Source organism: Suncus etruscus, chromosome 19, assembly GCF_024139225.1.
Source record: "Suncus etruscus isolate mSunEtr1 chromosome 19, mSunEtr1.pri.cur, whole genome shotgun sequence".
Classification (NCBI taxonomy): domain Eukaryota; kingdom Metazoa; phylum Chordata; class Mammalia; order Eulipotyphla; family Soricidae; genus Suncus; species Suncus etruscus.
In genome coordinates this window covers 16,569,555-16,592,033 of record NC_064866.1, presented here as the reverse complement: position 1 = coordinate 16,592,033, position 22,479 = coordinate 16,569,555, and the positions used below count along the sequence as shown (strand labels likewise).

The following is a 22,479-nucleotide window of genomic DNA, read 5'->3' as shown; positions in this document are numbered from 1 at the left end:
TTCTCCCTCCACCTTCGTTCCTGTCCTGCCTCCCATTTCCTCCACCATCACCCCAGGGCTGCTAGAATGAGTGGTTCCCTCTGGGCCTAGCTTAATACTTAGTAATCTTACAACTGTTTGGTCATGGTACCTCCATTATTTCCCCCTCTAATTGTGCCCTACTCATTTTGCTATGGTGCTGGCCCCTTACCAAGCAATTTTGTTTTGAATATTATTTTTGTGTCATCATGGTTATATAGAACTAGTTAATGCCCAGCCAGCAAATGATAATCTTTAAAAATAAGTCATTTCTTCATATTGCTTCTCAAACTTGGGCATATTAGAATTTAATGTGTGCTGCTTTTGACTTCTGCTCATTATAGTTTGTAACCTCTGCTTTACTTTGCCTATATGCAATCTAAAAATGAGTTGATATCATGCTTTTAATTATAGTAAATTAAGTTGTTTCATAATTTCCACAGTATGATGCCTGTAATATTAATCAGACCAAATCATCACATTACATAAAGTTAATCATTAAAATGATGATCATTATTGCATGCAATGGCACTCTATTTATATTTCACTCAGCATCAATCGTATATCTTCCTTGAATATGCAGGTAGAAATCAAAGCTAAGAAGATTTTTTAACCTTTCCCATTTTGTGTAAAAAGAAAGTGATACTTTGATTTATTAAATCTAAAAAATAGATTCTCATAGATGGTTCCTTCTTTATTCTCCTGAGTAATATTTTGTAGAAATGAGGATAAGAGCAGTTTGTATGAGTTCTGTATGCACGAGCAGTTTATCATAAGGACAAGTTTTGTAAAACAAATAAATTTCTGTCATCAAAAGAAATGTCCAAATACAAATAGTATAGAAAGCTGATTGAATGATCACTAAGATATATTAGCTACTATAAATGATGAAATATTACAAACACTAATTTCTGTGAATGTCTTAGTATACTAAGGGCTGAATAATTAAATAATAAAAACATAGAAACCCATTGTATCTTATCAGACTAGCCAACCTGGTCTTCTGAGAAGAAATACAAATTTACTTTTCTTATTTTTTTTACAATATTCAATTGTCTCGTTAAGAAATATAGTTGTTCATTGCCAGGTGTTCTGTCAGAATGGGAACATAAATAGATATCTATCTTCTTTACCATTAGTTGCTTATTCTTTGTTACATAATATATATTCATATATATATTCTAGGTTATTCTATTTGTTACTTAACTTTGTAAACCAAAATACTTTTCAAAGATCTTTTGTATATCAATCGTTTTATAGACACCAATAGGGATGAACATGAATAGTGCTCTATTATGTACTTTATTGGTTAATATATTCTTATTTGCCATTTATCTATCTGAATATTCAGTTATTTGACCACATCAGATGTTAAATATGTGAATAGTGCTCTTAGATATTGCTGATAAAATGTCAAATAAGATGTTTTTTTCTAAACTTAAAATATGTTTTTAATCTTTATTTTTATTAATTATTTTATTTAAACACTGTGCTTAACAAGTTGTTCATGAGTTTCAGTCAACAATATATACAACTCTTCACTAGTGCCCATTTCCTTTCACCAATGTCCCCTGTTTCTCTACCATCCTCCCCACTTGCCTATTTCTGGTGCAGCATTTCTCCCTCTCTCTCTCTCTCTCTCTCTCTCTCTCTCTCTCTCTCTCTCTCTCTCTCTCTCTCTCTCTCTCTCTCTCTCTTTCTCTCTCTCTCTCTCTTTCTCTCTCTCTCTCTCTCTCTCTCTCTCTCTCTCTCTCTCTCTCTCTCTCTCTCTCTCTCTAAACTATGGTTTGCATTCTCATTACTGAAAGGGTGCCATGTATATCACTTTATTCCCTATTAGCAACCAGTTCTTGTCCAGACTGATAAGATCCAGCTATTATCGTCATAGTGGTCCCTTCTCTACCCTGACTGCACTGGTCCACTATTTGTGCCAAGATTCCTACACGGACTGGTTTAAAAGGGTTATGGAAAGAGTTAGCCTCTAAGTTTAATTCACTCAAATTCTGCTTCATATCTCAGCTTTATATTTAGAGACAATAATAATGCATCATCTGTTTCTAAAATCCACATGAAGCAATATTTCTTTGTTATACACTTACCTTTTCTGTGGCTTCAGAAATTTTCTTTTAGTAATTGAGAATTATAGGTTCATAAATTTATTACTTATTTTTATATTTCACAATTTTTATTACCACTACACCTAGAGTGAACACATACAATTCTTTCCGTGAGGGCAGCCTGTTCCATTTTACCGAAACTTTGCCTATAATAGATAGACCTTTGTTTAAAAAAATGTATTTATTTATTTAGGTTTTGGGGCCACACCTGGCAGAGCTCAAGGGTTACTCCAGGCTCTGCGCTAGAAATCACTCCTGGCAGGCTCGGGCCCACATTGGGATGCCAGGAATCAAACCCGGGTCTGTCCAAGGGTTGGCTGCATGCAAGGCAAATGCCCTATCCACTATGCTATTGCTACAGCCCCATATAGATAAACCTTTGACTGGATTTTTCTTACTGTACCGTGAGCTTTTGATTTACAATTTAGCAGCTGGATGCAAATGACCATTCTTTAAGATAAACTGGAAGTAATGAGTATCTTTATTGTCATATGTAATGGGTGTCTTTGGAAATAATATTATTATGATTTCAGCAAAACACTGCCATTCCTTAATTGTACTAGTTCTCTGTGACCCCAGTTTTTCTTGTATAAGAAGAAAACAATGCTTATACCCTCTTAGTGTTGGTTTTCACCACAGCAAGTAGCAATCTTCCTAATAATGGGTACTAGATTATATGAATGGCCTGTGTGTATTGATCCTTTGAACCACAGTAGTATAAAAGGATTGAAATTAAATACTTGAAAAAATAACGACTATGAATGTCAATGAATATCCTGTATCAGAATTAATATTTCTGTATGTAAATATCTCAAGGGTACATGATGCATTAGTACATTGTTTTCTTTCTATACCAATTTTATTTTTATATTGTAAAATACTTAAATATAGTATTTGTAGAGAAATATAGTATAAATAATATTTGTAAAAATATGGAGGTGGGGGTCGGAGTGGTGGTGCAAGGCATAAGGCATCTGCCTTGCACATGCTAGCCTAGGACAGACCCTGATCTATCCTCCGGTGTCCCATATGGTTCTCAAGCCAGGGGCTATCTCTGAGCATCACTGGGTGTGGCCCAAAACCCAAAATAAAAATGGAGGTGGAGATAAAAGATATATTTTATTTAACATTATTTCACTTTCCATACATATTTATAATTCCTTATTTTCTATATGTATTATAATTTAACTAAACTGTTTTACAACCCACACCCCTTAACTAAACTTTCAATATAATATTTAAAATTTGTAAGTAAATATACATACTCAAATATTACATTCCTAGATTTTCAGCGTCAATTAAATAAAGTCAATCTATTTAAAAGCAGAATATTGTAAGCAGCATTATGACTGTTGGCTATCTAATTTTTATAGAGTAGCATTTCTAATTTTATAATCAGAGATTCAGAATAATTCCTTTAGAGTCCAGAGTTCATACTGCCTAGTTTCAGTGTACTGTCAGACAGTTGACATGCATGCTAAATATTTGAATTTGTTACCATTTCTAGTGTTGATTAAAATTTTTCTGAGAGGTGAGAATAAATAACAAGTCCAATTTGTTTATATTCACTACAGTCCTTATTTTAATCCTTCAAAAGTAAAAACTATGCTAACAATATTCTTAAAAACAGTTTCAAGTATTAAACCATTGGTAATATTTGTATATAACCTTGAACCTTTTGCATGCAATGTCCAATTATTTTCTAAGTTTAATTCTGCAATTTCCTCCTAAGCCTGATGTTATCTATATTTAGCGATAGTTACTCTTGATTATTGGAAAATAAAAATAAAAATAGGCATAAAAAGTTCTAACTTAGTTTGCAACATGATTCCAATATGTTTAATATAGCTCAGTATTTTCTTTCTGACATTTACAGAGTAGTAGTACTGTAAATATGCATCATGTATTGATTTATTCAAACCATAAACATTTGGCATTGTTATTCAATCAAGCATGGCATTATCATTAAAATTTAGCACTACTTGACATTTTTGAAATACAATAAACTAGTTTATATTGATGGGTTATAAGATACTATAAAATAGAAATGTGACAAAATAACACAGAAACATATTTTACTCACTGAAACTATATTTATCTCTAATTTGAATTATTCAGAGAGTAGTTTACCTTTTAGAAAATATTAGATTTTATTTTGTATAAAATTAAAGAGGTGCCTATTAATCACCTTTACTCCCTCATATTTAACTTTTTTTTGGCCTAGCTTATCTTTGGAATCATATTCTCAAGACTAATGCTAATGAATTATTTGAATAATGATGAGAGGCAGGGGAGTATAGATTCAGATAATTATAATGATAAGTAAAAATAGTATGTATCCTTTTATATTGGGATCTGCTTTAGGCATTTTACATTTGTGAATTTCCTTCAATAAATTATACCATACTCCCATTAATTACTATAACTATATTACATATAAGAAACATAACACCAAAAATATCTAGGGTCTTCCCTATTAAACAATAGAAGTAGGTTTGAAATTTTATTTTACTGACTCCTAATCTATCCCTCTAAAATAAGCCATTTTAGAATAACTGTTTATATGCTTTGAGGCCTGGTTTCTAACATAGGCCCACTATATTTTGAATTTTTAATATTTGTGAGCTTTTTCATTTCTTATTTTTATAATTAAATGGTAACTATTATAAATTTGTGTGGTCTAATTTTTAATTCTCAAGGTAATATTTTTAAAAATCCTAAATAATATTTATGGAGCTGTAGCTATATCATAGTGGGAAGGACGTTTGCCTTGCATGAGGCATGCTCGGTTTCAATCCCTGGTATCCCCTCTGGTCCCCTGAGCATGTCAGGAGTCATTTCTGAGTACAGAGCCAGGAGTAACCCCTGAGCACAGTCAGGTGTGATCCCAAACCCGAAACAAACAACAAACAAACACATTCTAATTAATAATTACACTGAGTAATAGCATCTCAATATATATAAATATTTGATATTTCTTCATTTGTTTTTTACTATCATTTTCTAGATTTTTATTTCAGGCATTTTGATACTTTAATTTTAATATCATAAATACTGTATATGTGTTTCTTTGGGGTGAGAGAAGTAGCTAACATATTAAGAAACCTAAGAATTTTTCCTTCCTAGAATTGATTTCACTTAAATGATGCTATTCTCCTTGAGAATGCATAGTTGATGGAGCGACAGTGTAATGGGTAAGGTGCTTGCCTTGCACACTGTAAACCCAAGTTCCATCCCTGGCATCCTATATGTTATATTATGCATTGCCAGGAATAATTCTTGAGAGCAGAGCCAGGATTAATGCCTGAGCATCACTAGTGTGTTCCCAGCACTACACACACACAAAAAGAGAATGCATCTTATAGGTCAACTAAATGTAGAGGGTTACCGTATTTTCCGGCGTATAAAACAACTTTTGAAACAAAAAAAAAAGTCAACCGAAAATCAGAGGTCATCTCATACGCCGAGAATATCCCGAACGTTTCCATATGTTGCTGAACCAAAATCATCTGGATATTGACAGGAAAAGAATTTTCAACTCGATCTTGCACCAATCACTGCAAGGCTGCTCGGACTGCCTCTCTGACTCAGCCAATCCGAGCAGGCTTTTTATGCATGCAAATTAGACAATGTTCTGTACCCGAATGGACACTGTCAAAAGCCTGCTTAGATGGGCCAGAGTCAGAGAGGAAGTCTATGACAATAGAACCTTTGAACCTTTGCTTGTTGTGATTGGCTCACTGTGGGACATACAGTTGCAGCACAGGAACGTTCTGTCATACAGAGAATATAAGCCTAAATCTATGTATTAATTGTAAAATTAGGGGGTCATTTTATACGTCTGGTAGTCTTATACACAAAATATGGTAACTGTGATCTAAGTAAGAGGTTCATAAAATTTCACAGATAAACTTACAGCACAAGAAAGGTTTTAGAGATAGCCATTTTAAGCCTTACTTAATCAAGGGGAATTATATATTTTGGGGTTAAGCACATACTGTGTGTGTGTGTGTGTGTGTGTGTGTGTGTGTGTGTATGTGTGTGTGTGTGTTACAATTTCTGGATCACACCCAGAGGCACTCTGGAGGATCAGTCATGGGGTAGGACATATGGTGCTAGGAATCAAACCTAGAGCTCCTGTATGCAAAGCATACTGTCCAGCCCATTAAATTACACCCATTTTCAAAGTACAATGTGTAATTTAAAAAGACATTTTTTAGTTTTGTTTCATAAGTGAGTGTCTCCCGCACTCTGCTCATGGGTCATTCCCAGTGATTATAGAGTAACATTGTTGTTGAAATCCTTTATGCAAAGCATAAAGACTATCTACTCATTTCTCTGCCCTGAAAGTTTTAGCACAACCTCATATATGCCATAATTTACATATAACACTTATTGATGATGTGCTGATAAATGAATTCATAACTTTATTTGAATCTAAGTTTTTCATCATTAGATAGCTCAAATAAATCTGGCCAAAGTCACACAGTATTCTCAATCACCTTTTGCAAAAGCCATAGTGAGAATCTACCTTTTTCATGGAGAAGGGAAAGAGCTCAATGCTTCTTCAAGAATCTTCTTAGTAGAATTTTGTTTTATTCCTTAAAAATTTATTTTTATTCATTACACTAGTCAAAACATGTTGGCAATGAGTAAAAGGAACATTGATCAGGTAATTGAACATTAAAATTCTATCCCTATAAGCATGGATACCATTGAAACAGGATGTACCTAATTCTTACTAAAAATTGAATTATGTAAGTTATGTGAAAAAATTGGGAGATTGGCACAAGTTTGCTTATTTAAAAACCCATGTAGATTATTTGCTTCTGCAATTTTACAGAAATACAGATACGGATACAAGTACAGAAATACAGAATTTTTCAGTTCCATTGAGTACCTCTAGTTTTTTTTTTCTCCTTCTACCATTCTTTTATTCTTTTTGGTTTGGGGCCCACAAGCACCTATGCTTAAAGCTTATTCCTGTCTCAGAGATGAGTTCAAGAAATACTTGGGGAACTCAGATGGTACTGGTGATAAAAACCCAATTGGTCTCTCTTTGGCCCTATTTTATAATGCTCTTGCACAACTTATACAATTGAATTTAAAAACATATATTAAATGAAGATGAAACATTGAATTTTTTTTTCTTTCTATTTGTTTAGGTGGAGCTGGCTAAGGAAGAAAAGTGTGAATTTTTGCCTTTCTTATCCCCACGAAAAGTTATAGTAAAAAGTGGGAGGATTGTTGCCATGCAATTTGTTCGGACAGAGCAAGATGAAACTGGAAACTGGAAAGAAGATGAAGATCAGATAGTGAATTTGAAAGCTGATGTGATCATTAGTGCCTTTGGTTCCATCCTGAGTGATGCTAAAGGTAAGAGCTCTCAAGAGCTCAAACGTATTGTGCAAGTATATTACTTTAGAGCTAGATAGATTTTAACTTTCAATTAATTTATTTAGATATTCATTTTTAATATTTACTATTTCACATATTTATTCATCTAATATGAAATGAAAGTAGTCTTGGTAGAAAAGTTTTGGAAGTATTATATAATAACCATATAAAGTGACTTTTAAAGTAATAGATTTCTTTTAAATTGAATAAGTACATGCTCTTTTTTGTCCTAACAGTTATCCAGTTTTTAATCATGAGAAGAATCTTTTCTTCAATGAGACAAATAATTGTGACAGAAAATTTGTAACAGCTCATCTTCATTGATTCAGACAAATCTAGGTCTGAATGAATAGGCAAACGAAATTCTATTTTGCTTCTATATTCATGACAAATTATCATATAGACATAAAATTTTTCTATTATGTAGCTTGAACCCTATTATTTATATAGATAGCATAACTGGACCTGCTAATGAAGAAAAATTCTTTAAAAGAAAAAAGGAAGTTTTAACTAACATTTCAATTGAGAGTCTATCAGTTGACACTATAATATATTACATTTCTTCACACACAGTGTTATCGTGATCCATGATAGGTGAAAGATATGTAGAAATGCCTTTTTATTTTCTAAAGCCTTTTTTGCTTCAAGTCTCATGGAGTTATTATTACTTCTTAATGAGATAATAAAGTAAAAGATGACTCTTTAGTAAGTCAAAGATTTTTCAGAACAACAATCAAAAATTAAGTGTTGCTAAGTGTTGCTTTCTGTGACTTTTTACTCTATTCATGTTAAAATAGTATTTTTTTGTCTGAAATACCAAAAGCTATATGCATTCAACTGTGGGTTTTTATGCAACAGATAAGTTAAAAAAAAAAAAAAAAACCTCAACCAGTCATTAAACATTTTTGTATTTGGAAACATCCAGATGTTTAATGTCATCAAGATAAGTATTTTCAAATAACTAGATGAACTGAATTTGTCACTTTTCATTTGATGAGTATGTGAGATGCAGACACAGTCACAGTATGGGTTGTTTCTTTGTTAACTAATTTCAGGAAGTAAAACTGAAAAATATGTTAATTTCGTTGTATTTATCAAAAATTGTTTCTCCTACTCGACAAATCACCCAAAATTGAGTACAGTTTGGTAACTGAGTAAAAAATAAAATCTTTAACAGTTCTCTGATTGACTTATCAAGCCAAAATATTTTAGCTTACACATCTAGATTTATATTCCACTGTAGGCTACTCTAATACTAAAAAATAACCAATTTTCCTATTAATACTAAATTATGACTTAAAATATCATAGAAAATTACTTGTACAATCTCATATATGCTGTTTAAATCATACTACTTTGTGTAAAAATTATGTAACTCAGCTTATTTCATATAAATTGGAAGAAAATTGGTTTATTTGGGTTTTGTTTATTTTATTCCACAAATTGTGTTTCTTTTAGCATTTCACATACACAAGCCATAGGAAGTTGTTATAGATTTTGAGAACACTCCAGTTTTCTCCTTCCTATATCCAAGAGCTGAATTAATAAACTGTCTGGGAAAAGATCCTTGGATAGAATTACTACTTTACCAGGGCCCTTCAATAGTTCCATTAAGAAGGTACAATAAAGTGAGAGGGGAAAGAAAAGAATTGGCATTTTAAATAGTATGCTCATTTTGTTCTGCTATCAAAATATTTATAATACATATATGGGAAGCACTTTTTAAAATATATTGAATTATAACATTTGTCAGAAGTTAAACAAGATCATTTTACTCTTGTTAGTTTTAAAATGTTCAAATATTTTCAAGTTTTACATCTTTCATCCTTTATAAGGATAATGAAAATCATAAAATCACTGTACAGGAAACGTGGTGTCCATTTTGATTAGAAGAAGTTATTCACGTTTTTTCCAATTTTGTCATCCTAACACAGATGGTATACAATTTCTGTGTGGCACCTCTGATAATCACATATATGATGCTATGCATTTCAATTTCCTTGTACCTTTTTAAGCAATTAGCTACCTTACTAGCCCTCACTTCCCAACCTCTCTTGGCTCAGTGTCCAATGAAATACATGTCAAACTAAATGACATATTTTCATTTCTCATTATGTTTTTTGTGTTTACAACGTTAAACATTTGTTCCTATTTAAAACACTCTACCAAGTCACTTAACCTTTCTGAGCTCCAGGGTCCTCCAGATTACAAAAATAGCATAACAATATTTTTCTTCCCATATCTTGTGATTGATGTGTGAATTAAAATAAAATTCTGATGAAGAATTTTGAAAATGAAACTAACGAATATATATTCTTTTTTTTTTTTTAGACCACATAAGAATTTATTAGGCACATTCTATATTAGAAATACTCTAAATTTTGAAGGGTGAAGTACTTTTGAGTATTTTTCTTTTTTTTTTTTATTATATCTTTTTTTATTTTGATCATAGTGGCTTACATATTGTTGACAATAATATTTTAGGTACATATTTACATAAAATCAGGGGGGAATTCCCATCCCCAAATTGCCCTCCCTACACCTCCGTTTTTGTCTTACCTCCCTTTTCCTCTTCCCTCACCCCCAGGGCGGCTAGAATATGTGGTCCCCTCTGTCTCTAACCAACTACTTAGTAGTCTTGCATCAGTTTGGTCTTGATGCCTCCCTTATTTCCCCCTCTAAGTAGGGGCAGGGGTAGCTAGTTCAAGTTGCGTGGTTTTGCCTGAAAAAGAGAAAATAAATAAACTGGGGTAAGAGTTTAATACCCCAAAAATGGGCAGAATCCTTCTAGAGGTTCTCATCATCGATTTGGGAAATGAAGGAGAAAAAGAAGTTGAAACACTTCACCAGTACCAAAAGAAGTGTCAAATATCCAGTGAGGACTCCAGCTATAACGATAAGCACCACAAAAAAAAAAAAACAGATAAAAAACAAAACAAAACAAAACAAACAAAAAACAAACACAAACAAACAAAAAACACGCCGTGGTCTTGAAATAAGAAACATGGCGTAGCACATAACGAAAGAAAAGAAAGAGAAAAAAAAATAAGAATAATTGGGGACAACAATTTCAATAATCACATCCAAACTGAGAAATCGACCAAAATAGCTAGGTAAATAAAAATAATAATAACAATAATAGATGAAGGTAAGATATATATAAATAACAAAGGTTTTGTGTTTTTTGTATTTTTTTTCCCTCCTGCCCTGGCACAGTAAATATTGGGGTCATTCGAAAAGGAATTCACTTGCCCTATGAGATATGGGGTTTCTCCGTCCTTGGAGTATACTGTCATGGGATCAGCTCTAGTCTTTGCTCAGGATCATTACTCTCCCGGTTGTGTTTTTTTTTTTTTTTTTTTTTTTTTTTTTTTTTTGGTGTGTGGAAGGCTTCTGCTCTGTCCAGTGTGATACAGTCAGAGCTCTGTGTTTAGAGGTCTCAGTATCTGTACATATCCTGAGGTGGGACTTATGGTGAAGTCAGTCTTTGTGAATCTAGAGGTTCTGTTGCCTCAGTGCCATTTTAATCCATCTTCTGTGGTTGGTGATCTTGGTCTTTGCGCTAAACCTAGGAAGGCATCTAGGATAGCATCTTTCTTTGTTCTTCCAGAAGCCCCTTTCCGTTACAATTGTCTCTGCCGGACCTTTGGAACTGGGGATCATGTTTATTGTGCAGGTCTTAGTTCAAACCCTAGACTAGGGCTTTTATGTTGGTCCCAAGATGTATAAGGTCTGGTCGTGGTTCTAGCAGCCAGTCATCTGTAAATCACGATCTTGGCTTTTGTATCTACCAAAGGGTGCCACGTCTTCTGGTTTTGTCTTGTCGTTAGCTGGTAAGGTAGGCTAAACTGTTCTAAGGTCAACTTGTTCACATTTTCCTCATTGTCGGGATATCATGTTAGAGCTGGCCCTTGTTGTTGACCCTGCAGTATTAAGGCTGTCCCAGATGGAGTTTGTTTCTTGCAGCTGTTGTGAAGAGCTGTGCCATTTCTATGTCTGGGATCCAGGGTTCAAGGCTGGATGGATGATATCTAATCACCTGAGGTCTAAGTTGATTCCACATGACATATTTTCAAGGTTGGAGATATCCCTTCTTTCTGTATTTTTTTAAATTTTTCCCTGAGAATCTGTCGTCTTCAGCAAGAATCATATATGCTTCAGATAGTACTCAATAATTCCTAATTTAAGAAATTTACTCAGTCTTTTGAGTCATCCCTTAAGCCTTAATATTGAATTGAATAATATTGAATATTGAATCTACATGTTATAAACACAATTTAATTAAATTTGTGTTGACTAGTGTCCAAGCTCTATCATTATACTATTTAATTTATAATTTTTTCTTACTGTTATTCAGAATACTTTATGGAACATGCAAAATGATTCCACCTTTTAATTTTTTATTTATTTCTTCTATATAAGAAGCCAAAAGACATTATGTTTAACTTTATTTTACTAAACTCAGTTTAAAAACTGTCAGTAAAATTAGCACAAAATATATCAATTTTTTACTGTATGGGTGGATATCTTAGACTTAATATATTGAAGCATTTATTTAACATTGGAATTTGGAAATTTATGAATATTTATCTATGGTTAAATTATACTTGTTACCATATAGGAAGCATAGTCAAAACACCAATATCAATGTTTAATTAATTTGTTTTGTTGGACAAACTCAGCTTTCATAGTTTTGTATTTCTTCCTTATTTAAGAGCCTGAACTTCCTCTTTTTATAATCTATCAGTTCTGAAAGTGTGATTAAATTTATAAGAATCTAAGTTTTTTTCATCTTCCTCACAGCAACATTTTCAAACTGGGATAATAATTGATGTCCTTGTCCTCATTTTTCTAAGAATCTTAAAAGCATAATATTGATGGGCCGGAGAGATAGCATGGAAGTAAGGCGTTTGCCTTTCATGCAGAAGGTCATTTGTTCGAATCCCGGCATCCCATATGGTCCCTCAACATGCCAGGTGCAATTTCTGAGCATAGAGCCAGGAGTAACCCCTGAGCGCTGCCGGGTCTGACCTCCCCCCCAAAAAAAGACATAATATTGAGTAGAAATAAAAAATGACTAGACTTAAACACCAAATCCAAAGCCAAAAACAACAGAATCGATACCCAATCTACAACAAGCTAGACACAAAAGGGATCACTTATACTAGCAGCTCAAGGGGTAAAGAAGGGGCGATATGGTATGCATGCTGGGAATAGGGATGGAGGGAGGACAACATTGATGTTGGGAATGCCCCTGATTCAATGTCACTATGTACTTAAAATATTACAGTGAAAAATTTGTAATCCACTTTGGTCAAAATAAAAATTATTAATAAAAAAGCATAGTATTTATATGTGCCCTTCACTATGCTTTCAGAGAAATGTTGAAAACCATTGGCCATTCCTGGGACCTTTGTGCCTCTTCCATATACTGCACCATTCTATCAATCTTTTAAAATGCCCACTTTGAAAAGAATTTTATGCCATGATATCGCAGAATCTTTTGTTGGAATCAAGCTTAAGAAAACATCTCATGATGGTCTTCCTGCCCTTTCCTTCTATATATTCTCTTAAATATAATCATTATCTAAATTCTGAAAAAAATAATTTAACTTATTTAAAATAAGACTGTAATTTCTCAGAAGTTAGAGATTATATACCTTTGTAATATCAGTTTTCCAGTATTAACAAACATATTAAAATGCCCATATTAGGTATATAATATATATTTGTTTATATTTATGCATAATGTATTTAAAGGATTCTGTTTTCATATTTATTTGATTATATCTAGTAATTGTTTATTTCTGGAGAGGTTTGTCAATATTTTTTAAATTTTATTTTGATCATATTGGCTTACATATCTTTTTGTTTTGTTTTGTTTTGTTTTGTTTGGGCCACACTTGTTTGATGTTCAGGGTTTACTCCTGGCTAAGTGCTCAGAAATTGCCCCTGGCTTGGGGGACCATATGGGATGCTGGGGGATCGAACTGCAGTCCTTCGTTGGCTAGTGCTTACCTCTAGCACCACCTCTCTGGCCCCTGGCTTACATATCATTCACAGTAGTATTTTAGGTACATATTAACATTGAATCAGGGGAATACCCATCACCAAATTTGTTCTCCACCCATCCCCGTTCCCTTCCTGCAACCCATATCCCCCACCATCACCTCCCGGGCTGCTAGAGTAGGTGGTCCCCTCTTTGTCTAGCTTACTATTAGTGATCATATATCTGTTTGGTCCTGGTACCCCCTCTTGTTTCCCCCTCTATTTGAGAGGCGGAGCTTGGTAATTCGAGTTATGTGGTTTTGTTTGAAGGAAAGAAAAGCAATAAAATGGGGTAAAAATAAATATATAAAGAAAAAAATTTTTTAAAATCATATAAGCTGAAAATGGGCCGAGTCCTTCTAGAGGCTTTCAACCTCAGTTTGAGAGAGGAAATTAAAAAGGTAATTGAAAACCACAACAATACAGAAAAAAAATAGCAAATTAAATATCCAGTGAGCACTACAGCAATAAAGACAAGCACCACACAATAGTCTCAGTCCTGAAATCAAACCATGCCTGAGTGCAAAAAGAAAGAGAAAGAGAAAGTAAAATAAAATGAAACAAAATTGGGGACATCAACTTCAATATCTACACCAAAATAAAGAAGTCAAAAAAATCAATCAGTAAATAAATATTTGTCAAATTATATCCTGGTTTATATTCTTTATAATTATATCCTGGTATATATTCTTTATAATTAAATTATTATTATAGTAATTTGAGTTTGACTGCTATAGTAACTCAAAGCAGGATATGCTCAGTTGGAAAGCTGGTTTTTTTTCTTTGTTTTTTTGGGCCACATCAGGTGATGCTCAGAGGTTACTCCTGGCTATGCTCTCATAAATCTCTCCTAGCTAAGGGAACCTTATGGGAAGCTGGGGTTTGAACCATGGTCTGTCCTAGGCTAGCGCTGTTGTTTTACACTTTATGTGCCTACTCTTTTAGGAGAAATGGTTATAGGATCTACCTTCTTGAGCTAAAATGTAAATGCATTAATATGTTTGTACAAGTATATTTAAGCAGCTATCTGGGTTCATTACATATTAGCTTATTTTATATGTTTTATCCTTCTATAATATTTTATTAATTTTAAAAATTAAACTAAGTTATATTGCATCCTTATGATGATCTAAATATTTCTATATAAAAAGCATTTCAGGGGCTGGTGAGGTGGCGCTAGAGGTAAGGTGTTGGTCTTGCAAGCGGTAGCCAAGGAAGGACCGTGGTTCAATCCTCCTCGATCCTCGGGCGTACCATATGGTTCCCCCAAGCCAGGGGCAATTTCTGAGCGCTTAGCCAGGAGTAACCCCTGAGTGTCAAACGGGTGTGGCCCATACCCCCCCCAAAAAAAAAAGCATTTCAAAATCAAAATTGAATCAGGAGCTTTGAGACTCTGTCTTACCTGAGGTAAACCAGTGAAGGGAATATTATTTGTTTAGTTTGTTTTTTTTATTTTTGTTTTTGTTTTTTAACACCTGGCAGTGAATGAATCTATGATCAGGAATTACTCCTTTTGGTGCTCATGGGATCATATGGGATGCTGGGATCAAGCCCAGGTCAACTACATGCAAGGCAAATACCCTACCCACTTTGCTAAATGTTCCAACCCCAGATATTTTTAAATTTATCATTTCATATTTGGAATTTTTATTTGGAAAAAGTCATCAGATCACAATTAATATCTGTATGGCAGAATTTTAAATATTTGACTATAAATCTTGTTTTATAGAGTATGGACATTTTTTTCTCTCAACTGTTTTTTACTAGAAATTACCATTCTGAATCTCCCCTATAAACATTTTTAAAGAGCAAAGGACTTCCAAAAAATTTATTTCTCTGAACATGGTGATATTTGCCCAACTATTCTGCTGTACTTAATACAAGATGATACTGCCTTATATTTTAAGTAGAAAAGAGAAAAGCACTTGTGAGGATATTAAGCTTGTATTATTAAGAATTTAAAACTTGGGCCCGGAGAGATAGCACGGTGGTGTTTGCCTTGCAAGCAGCCGATCCAGGACCAAGGTGGTTGGTTCAAATCCCAGTGTCCCATATGATCCCCCGTGCCTGCTAGGACATTTTTCTGAGCAGATAGCCAGGAGTAACCCCTGAGCACCGCCAGGTGTGACCCCCAAAAAAAAAACAAACAAAAAAAAAAAGAATTTAAAACTTGTGGGAGACTATAAAGTATAAAAACTCATGTTAGAAAAATTGATCAGAGTAAAAACTAATTTGGCATAATTATATATATAGTATTTCTCAGGAGAGCAAATGACAAGATGACTTGTCAAGATGAAGGGAATTCATAACCCTTTTCTAGGAAAGAAATTTATAGAATTTACTCCTGATACATTGTTAGTTTTTATTTTGGTCATTGTACTAGAGGAAAAAAAATAAAACACTAAACTCACTTTTCCTGAATCTTTAATGTAGCTCTCAGAAATCAAGTCTTTTGAAACAGTTAAATTGCAATTAGTTCCATTAGAGTGTGTTTCTTTTGCAGGGATTGTGTGTGTGTGTGTGTGTGTGTGTGTGTGTGTGTGTGTGTGTGTGTGTGTGTGTGTGTGTGGAGTTAAAATTTATTTATTTGTTCCTCTTGTTAGAAAATCTGAGAAAAGTTTTTAAAAGCCTCTTGGGGTAAATCAAAGATCCTGTCAATAATATCTTTAGGCTAGCTTTAATTCATCTGCCCTCCTACTGAGAAAAAGTGCAGGCCACAGGTTAATTTACCTTGTTTGAACTTAATTGCTAATCTGCAAATGCCTACATTAGTCTCTATCAATGAAGATATTCAGGAATTTTTCAAATGTGCCCCATTTCTCCTCTTTGATGTTGGAATAGGCCTAGGAAAAGTTTTAAGGTGAGCAGTAAATAAAAGATGTGATGTGCCCCATAATAATGCTTAATTGTGCTCTAGCATAATTTTGAGGGTATGAATATGTGTGTGGTTGTGTGTGAGACACAGAGAGACAGAGAGAGAGAGAGAGAGAGAGAGAGAGAGAGAGAGAGAGAGAGAGAGAGAGACATTCTTGGAATCAATACCAATACCTCATACATGCTAAGCATATGCTTTACACTGCTACTTCCCTGGCAAATAGTACCTGTTTCTGTTTTAATTTTAAATTTTAAATTGGTGAGTACTTAAGTTGTATCCAGATATTGGCTATTAAGGCAGTACTGATGCAATGACCATAGGCGCTCGTGTATCATTTATCATTTAAAATTATATGTTTCTGTTATTGGGGTAGAAGTCAAGGAGGAGAATCACTGGGAAGGTGTTTTGTTTTTTTGTTTGTTTGTTTGTTTTTGAGAAGTCTTATACTGTTTTTTAGTAGAACCTAGTGCAGATGACGACAGTCCAACCAACAGGGCATTCCAATCCTCTCTCTACATCCTCAGCAGCATAGGTTGTTTCCTGCACTGTGAAATGGGCCATTCTCGTGGCTGTGATGTATTATCTTACTGTTGAATATGTAACTTGCATTTCGCTAACAATCAGTAATAATAAAGATTTTTCTCATAATATTGTTGCCATCAGTTTGTGTTCTTTGTTCAGCTCTTCTCTTTTTGAAGGGTTATAAACTTTGTCATTGTTTAGTTTTTTGAGTGCTTAATATGTTTTGGGTATTAGTCCTTTGACAGAATAAATGCTAGGCAAGTATGCTTCCCATTTGAGTTGAATGTCCTTTGACATTTTTTTTATGTTATGTTATGTTATTTTTGTTTGTTTTTGGGGGGGTCACACCTGGAGGTACTCAGGAGTTATTCCTGGATCTGAGCTCAGATATCGTTCCTGGCAACCTCCAGGACCTTATGGGATGCCTGGGATCTAACCCGGGTCTGTCTCATGCATGGCAAATGCCCTACTGCTATGCTATAGCTCTGGTCCAATTTATTTTATTTTATAATTTAATTATTTTATTTTATTATTTTACTTTATTTTATTATAAAAACACATTTATATGGTGTTTTGGATCATATCTGGTAGTGCTCACAGCTAACCCTTGGCTTTGCCTTCATGTATTACTCCCGGTAGAGCTTGGGGGATTGAACCCAGGTTGGTCTCACACAAGTCAAGCACCTTACTATCTGTACTATCTCTCCCAGCCTTGTCTTTTTATTTTAGGTACAAGCTTGATATAAAAAGTCATTATGAATTTCATGCTTGTTTTTTATTGTTCCTTCTGTTTTATTTGCCAATGGTGTTCAATTATTGAAGATGCCTCTCACATATAAACTATGGATATTTATGAATTTTTCTTCATGTATTTGTAGACTCAGATCTAATATTCAAGTTGTTTACCTCATTTTGAAATTTCTATATGACATGAGGTAGAGGTCCAATTTAATTTTTTTTCACGTTTTTAAGAAAGTTTGCACAGCACCATTAGTTGAGTATGTTATCCTATTATTGCACTTACCTTTGTTGTTATCAAATAATATCCATTGTTTGAAGGTTTGAAGGTTATCCCTGATGGTACTCAGGGGCTTCTATTTACTTTCTTTTTTTTTTCTTGTCCACACCCATTTGATGCTCAGGGGTTACTCCTGGCTAAGCGCTCAGAAAATCGCCCCTGGTGGGGGGAACATATGGGACGCAGGGGGAATCGAACCGGGGTCCTTCCTTGGCTAGTGCTTGCAAGGCAGACACCTTACCTCTAGCGCCACCTCGCCCGCCCCTCTATTTACTTTTTATGAGGGCTTTTCTACACATGATGCTCAGGAGAACATGTGGTTTCTGGAATTAAACATGGGTATCAGTATCCTATGTGCATTAGTTCTTTTAACTATTTTCTTGTTACCTCAATTTATTTTTATTGACAATAAAAGTATTACAAAAAATGAAGTACTCACTGCTAATATAACAGATAAGTTGAAAATAGTTCCTAGCCTCCTAGCCTAGAGTAACTTACATAATATGTAATAGTTTCGATTATTTAATTGAAGTTTTCTGTATTTGTAGTTACAAATAATAAATAATATACATATAAAATATATATGCATATGATATATATTTTATATGATTTTCACACCAACCTAATATCTGCTATTATAGGCAATGAGCTAAGTTTTGGGGTGTATATAAAGCAGTGGGGTGAATATGCAAACAATGCCTTTAGGAATGCAGTTAACAGGAGACGCTCAGAACTTCAATAAATTGTTCTGTGAGATTACAGTCTATGGAAGTACAGAACAATCTAAGAATTCAGAGAATCTTCGCAGAGGAAGTGGGTTGTAACTTGAAATCTGAGTGATGAGTAGGAGTTATCCAGGTGGAAAGTGGGTGGAAGGGAGGGAGTTACGGAGAAATTATGCAACTTGCTTAACACCACTCTGTTAGATTAAGTAGTCAGTTTTCAGTCTTTTAAAAAATCTATATAAATACATAAAAGCTGTCTTTAGAAAATTTTAATCAGCCTACTTATATCATGCATGTTCTCATCTTTAATCAGTAAAAATTTTGAATTCCCCTTTTATTTTTAATATTGTACTTCTTATTTTGTAATATCTACCATATCTTTCATATGCGTCATGCAATGAACATTTCTTGAACCTTGTGTGGACAAAGGAGAATCTTTGACCTTCCTGTACGCATAGGTTCATGGGATAAATAAATAGGCAAATACAGGGTGGTACAATTTACTAATTTGATATCACACTTAGATTGGGTTTTAAAGCTTGAATAGGAGTTTCTTGATTAAAGGGGGTGTGATGCACAAAAGCTCACTTCTTTTCCAAAGTGACAGAATGGTACTGACTATATAATGATAAGAAATTCCTTTCGATTGCAACTGATGATGTTTGGAAATATAAGCTAGAGAGTGGTAATGAAAAGATGTCAGAGAGGCTGGAGAGATAGCATGGAGGTAAAGAATTTGCCTTGCACGCAGAAAGATGGTGGTTCGAATCCCGTTATCCCATATGGTTCATCGAACCTGCCAGGAGCGATTTCTGAGCATAGAACCAGGAGTAACCCCTGAGCTCTGCCTGGTGTGACCCAAAAACCAAAAAAGAAAAGATGTCAGAAAATTTGATTGCAATTAATATGGAGTCAAGTGTTAATAGAAGCTTAAAATTTTGAATTTTATCTTTAAATATATAGATGTCACCTGAGGAAGTGTAATTATAAGAGATTTAATGAGGTAATTCTGGTAGGTTCTAGATATCACTTCTCTCTGTCATTAACTAAAGATTTTTGATATTCTGTGAATAGTTGAAAATTAGTAACCATAAAATCACTTTTAGGACGCTTCATATGAGAAAGCAGGTTTGACTTCTAGTGTAAAATTCTCCAATAAAGTATTATATCTAAAATACTGTAAGATCCACTATAGCTTGTCTGCTGGTAAGAAGTTGTTCCACTAATATTTTTAGTTTAAAGGGAAGAAAAGCCGGAGCAATAGCACAGAGGTAGGGTGTTTGCCTTGGACACAGCTGACCCACAATAGACCTGGGTTTGATCTCCGGCATCCCATATGGTCCCCCCAAGCTAGGAGCAATTTCTGATCGGATAGCCAGAAGTTACCCCTGAGCTTCACTGGGTGTGACCTAAAAACAGAAACAAAAACAAAACGATAAAGAGCCTTTCAAATGATCTACAGGTAAGGGCAAAGATTGCCTTCCTACTTTCTTACATATTCTTTAAAAGAAATTACTGTTAGAATTTTAACAGTTTATATATGTACATATACATATACAAATATATAGCTAATATACAGTAGAAGTACACCACAAAAGACATGTTTTTAACTGAAAGGGAGATTAGAATTTTATTCTCAAATCTCTATTTCTAGAAACTGAATTAGAAGAATTAAGTTAATTGTCAATATCACTTGTATATTAGCACCAATTCCAAGATTAAAATCCAATGTTTATTTTATTCTAGTCTTCTTTATTTTTATTAACATACATTTTCTTTTACTGTTATAAGATAAACAGTATGTCACCAAATATATTGGTATTGAAACCAACTAGCATAAATTGATAATATTTAGAAGTTCTTGTGAATGATTTGCACTTGATTTAAATATGAGGAGCTTTGAAATTTTATTCCCAGAAATGCCAAAAAATGGATAAATAAAAATAATAAAATTCTAAAAAATCAACAATTAAAAAATTGTTGACTTACTTTCAGTGACTTTCAGTGGTGGACTGGTGGAAGAACACTGAGACTGATATAAGGATGCTGACTGACTGGCTGATGGGGTTGAAAGTGTGGTAAAAAAATAAATGAAAATGGGACTGGAGTGGTGGCGCAGCAGTAGGGCATTTGCCTTGCACACAGCTGACCCAGGAAGGACCTCAGTTTGATCCATATGGTCCCCCAAGCCAGGAGCAATTTCTGAGCGCATAGCCAGGAGTAAACCCTAAGTATCACCCGGTATGGCTCAAAAACAAACAAACAAACAGAAACCAAAAAATATATAAATGAAAACAAAATAAGAACAGAAAGTTTACTCAGGGGTCAGTCTCAGTGCTTGTCAAGTTGCCTGCCCTTTACCTCAACTTTAATTAATTAATTTATTTAAAGGGTACTTTCTCACCTGTTCATAGAATCATAAAGGTCATGGCCAAAATTCATGGAAAGAATGCGGTGCCTCAGATTGAATTTAGATCTGATTCATGCAAGACAGGTATCCTGCTCTTTCAAACTATCACCTTGGTCTCTAATCTCTTTTTTAAAAGAGTTAATATAAAACTCTGCTTGAATGCTAGTGTTCTAAACAAGTATTTTTTCAACTAGGAGTCTAAAAACCCCTTGAGTTTCCAGAATATTCAAGGAAATTCTGGGTTAAATTTGCATGTATGCATGTCTACAGCAAGAGACTATAGACAAACTGGTAGGATTCTGAGGGGTGAGTTGCACAGATGGTAAACAAACAAATAAAAAGCTCATGTGCGAGGCCAGACTTGGAGAAATAATGTTTGAGAATCATTCTTTTAGATCACAACTACTTCCTATTGTTGCTTTAGTCTTCTGGTACTAATCCAGCCTTTTGAGAAGTTAGCTCAGAGTGGATATATAGTCTAAGTGTTGTAACAGCAATTGTTTCTCTGCCTTGAGGAATTCATCAGAAATACCTTATAAATATGCTTCTCTATGGTTATTGGATAAGATGGTATGACATTAAGAAAAGAATGATTGCTGAAACAGTTCAAGGGTAGTTTACATTAAGGCCAAGATTTTGGTAGTTAGATAAAGGCTGAGATAAAGACAGTGGAAGCAAAATGCTGAGGAACATTTAGAGTAACAGAATTGTTTATATTTATAAGTATAGAATTTATATTATAAATTTAAGTTATAAATTTATAATTTATATTAAATATTGTTTTTTTATAGAGTCAGGAGTAACCCCTGAGCTGCCAGGTGTGACCCAAAAACAAAAAAAAAAAGTGATTTGATATCAACATCACATCACTTACAACTGCCTGAGACATCATTTAAAGCACCACGTGATATATCTGTGATTATTTTACTTTCCCATAATAACTGCATAGGAATGTGTTGTTTCCCTAGTAAATATTTCTATGCAGATCCTTGTCTTAACTTTATTTTCCAGATTTTACTACGAGTTGATATAATATGCATTCTTATATGAACTCAGTGGATAAATTGGAGTTTTCTATCAAATCAAATCAAAAATTATATATAAGAAGTAGAGCAGTGGTGACAAGTTTAGCTGAGGAAATGGTTAAAAGTGAAAACATAACAATTGTTTTAGAGAACATAAAACATATAATTTCATAAATACTATTCAATGTATAGTGAGTGCAACTGATGATTTGAGCTTTGTTGAATAAGGTCTATTATTCATTTCTTTTAAATGCTAACTAAATTATGATATACTAAAATCCATTCCTAAATAGTATTCTTTTAAATATTAAACTACACTCGGTT

General features: G+C 33.8%; 2 protein-coding genes across 2 annotated transcripts in view; one reads left to right on the top strand and one right to left on the bottom strand.

Annotated features, from left to right (window-relative positions):
- The window catches only part of PTBP2 (polypyrimidine tract binding protein 2), a 954,659-nt gene that overhangs the window by 15,063 nt on the left and 917,117 nt on the right, over positions 1 to 22,479 (bottom strand). The gene's annotated exons all lie outside the window — the stretch shown is intronic.
- Positions 1 to 22,479, top strand: part of DPYD (dihydropyrimidine dehydrogenase) — a 934,958-nt gene that overhangs the window by 412,359 nt on the left and 500,120 nt on the right. The window contains exon 11 of the mRNA XM_049765668.1: positions 7,301 to 7,511. Coding sequence (XP_049621625.1) covers positions 7,301 to 7,511 — 211 coding nt within the window. The remainder of the gene's footprint in view (positions 1 to 7,300; positions 7,512 to 22,479) is intronic.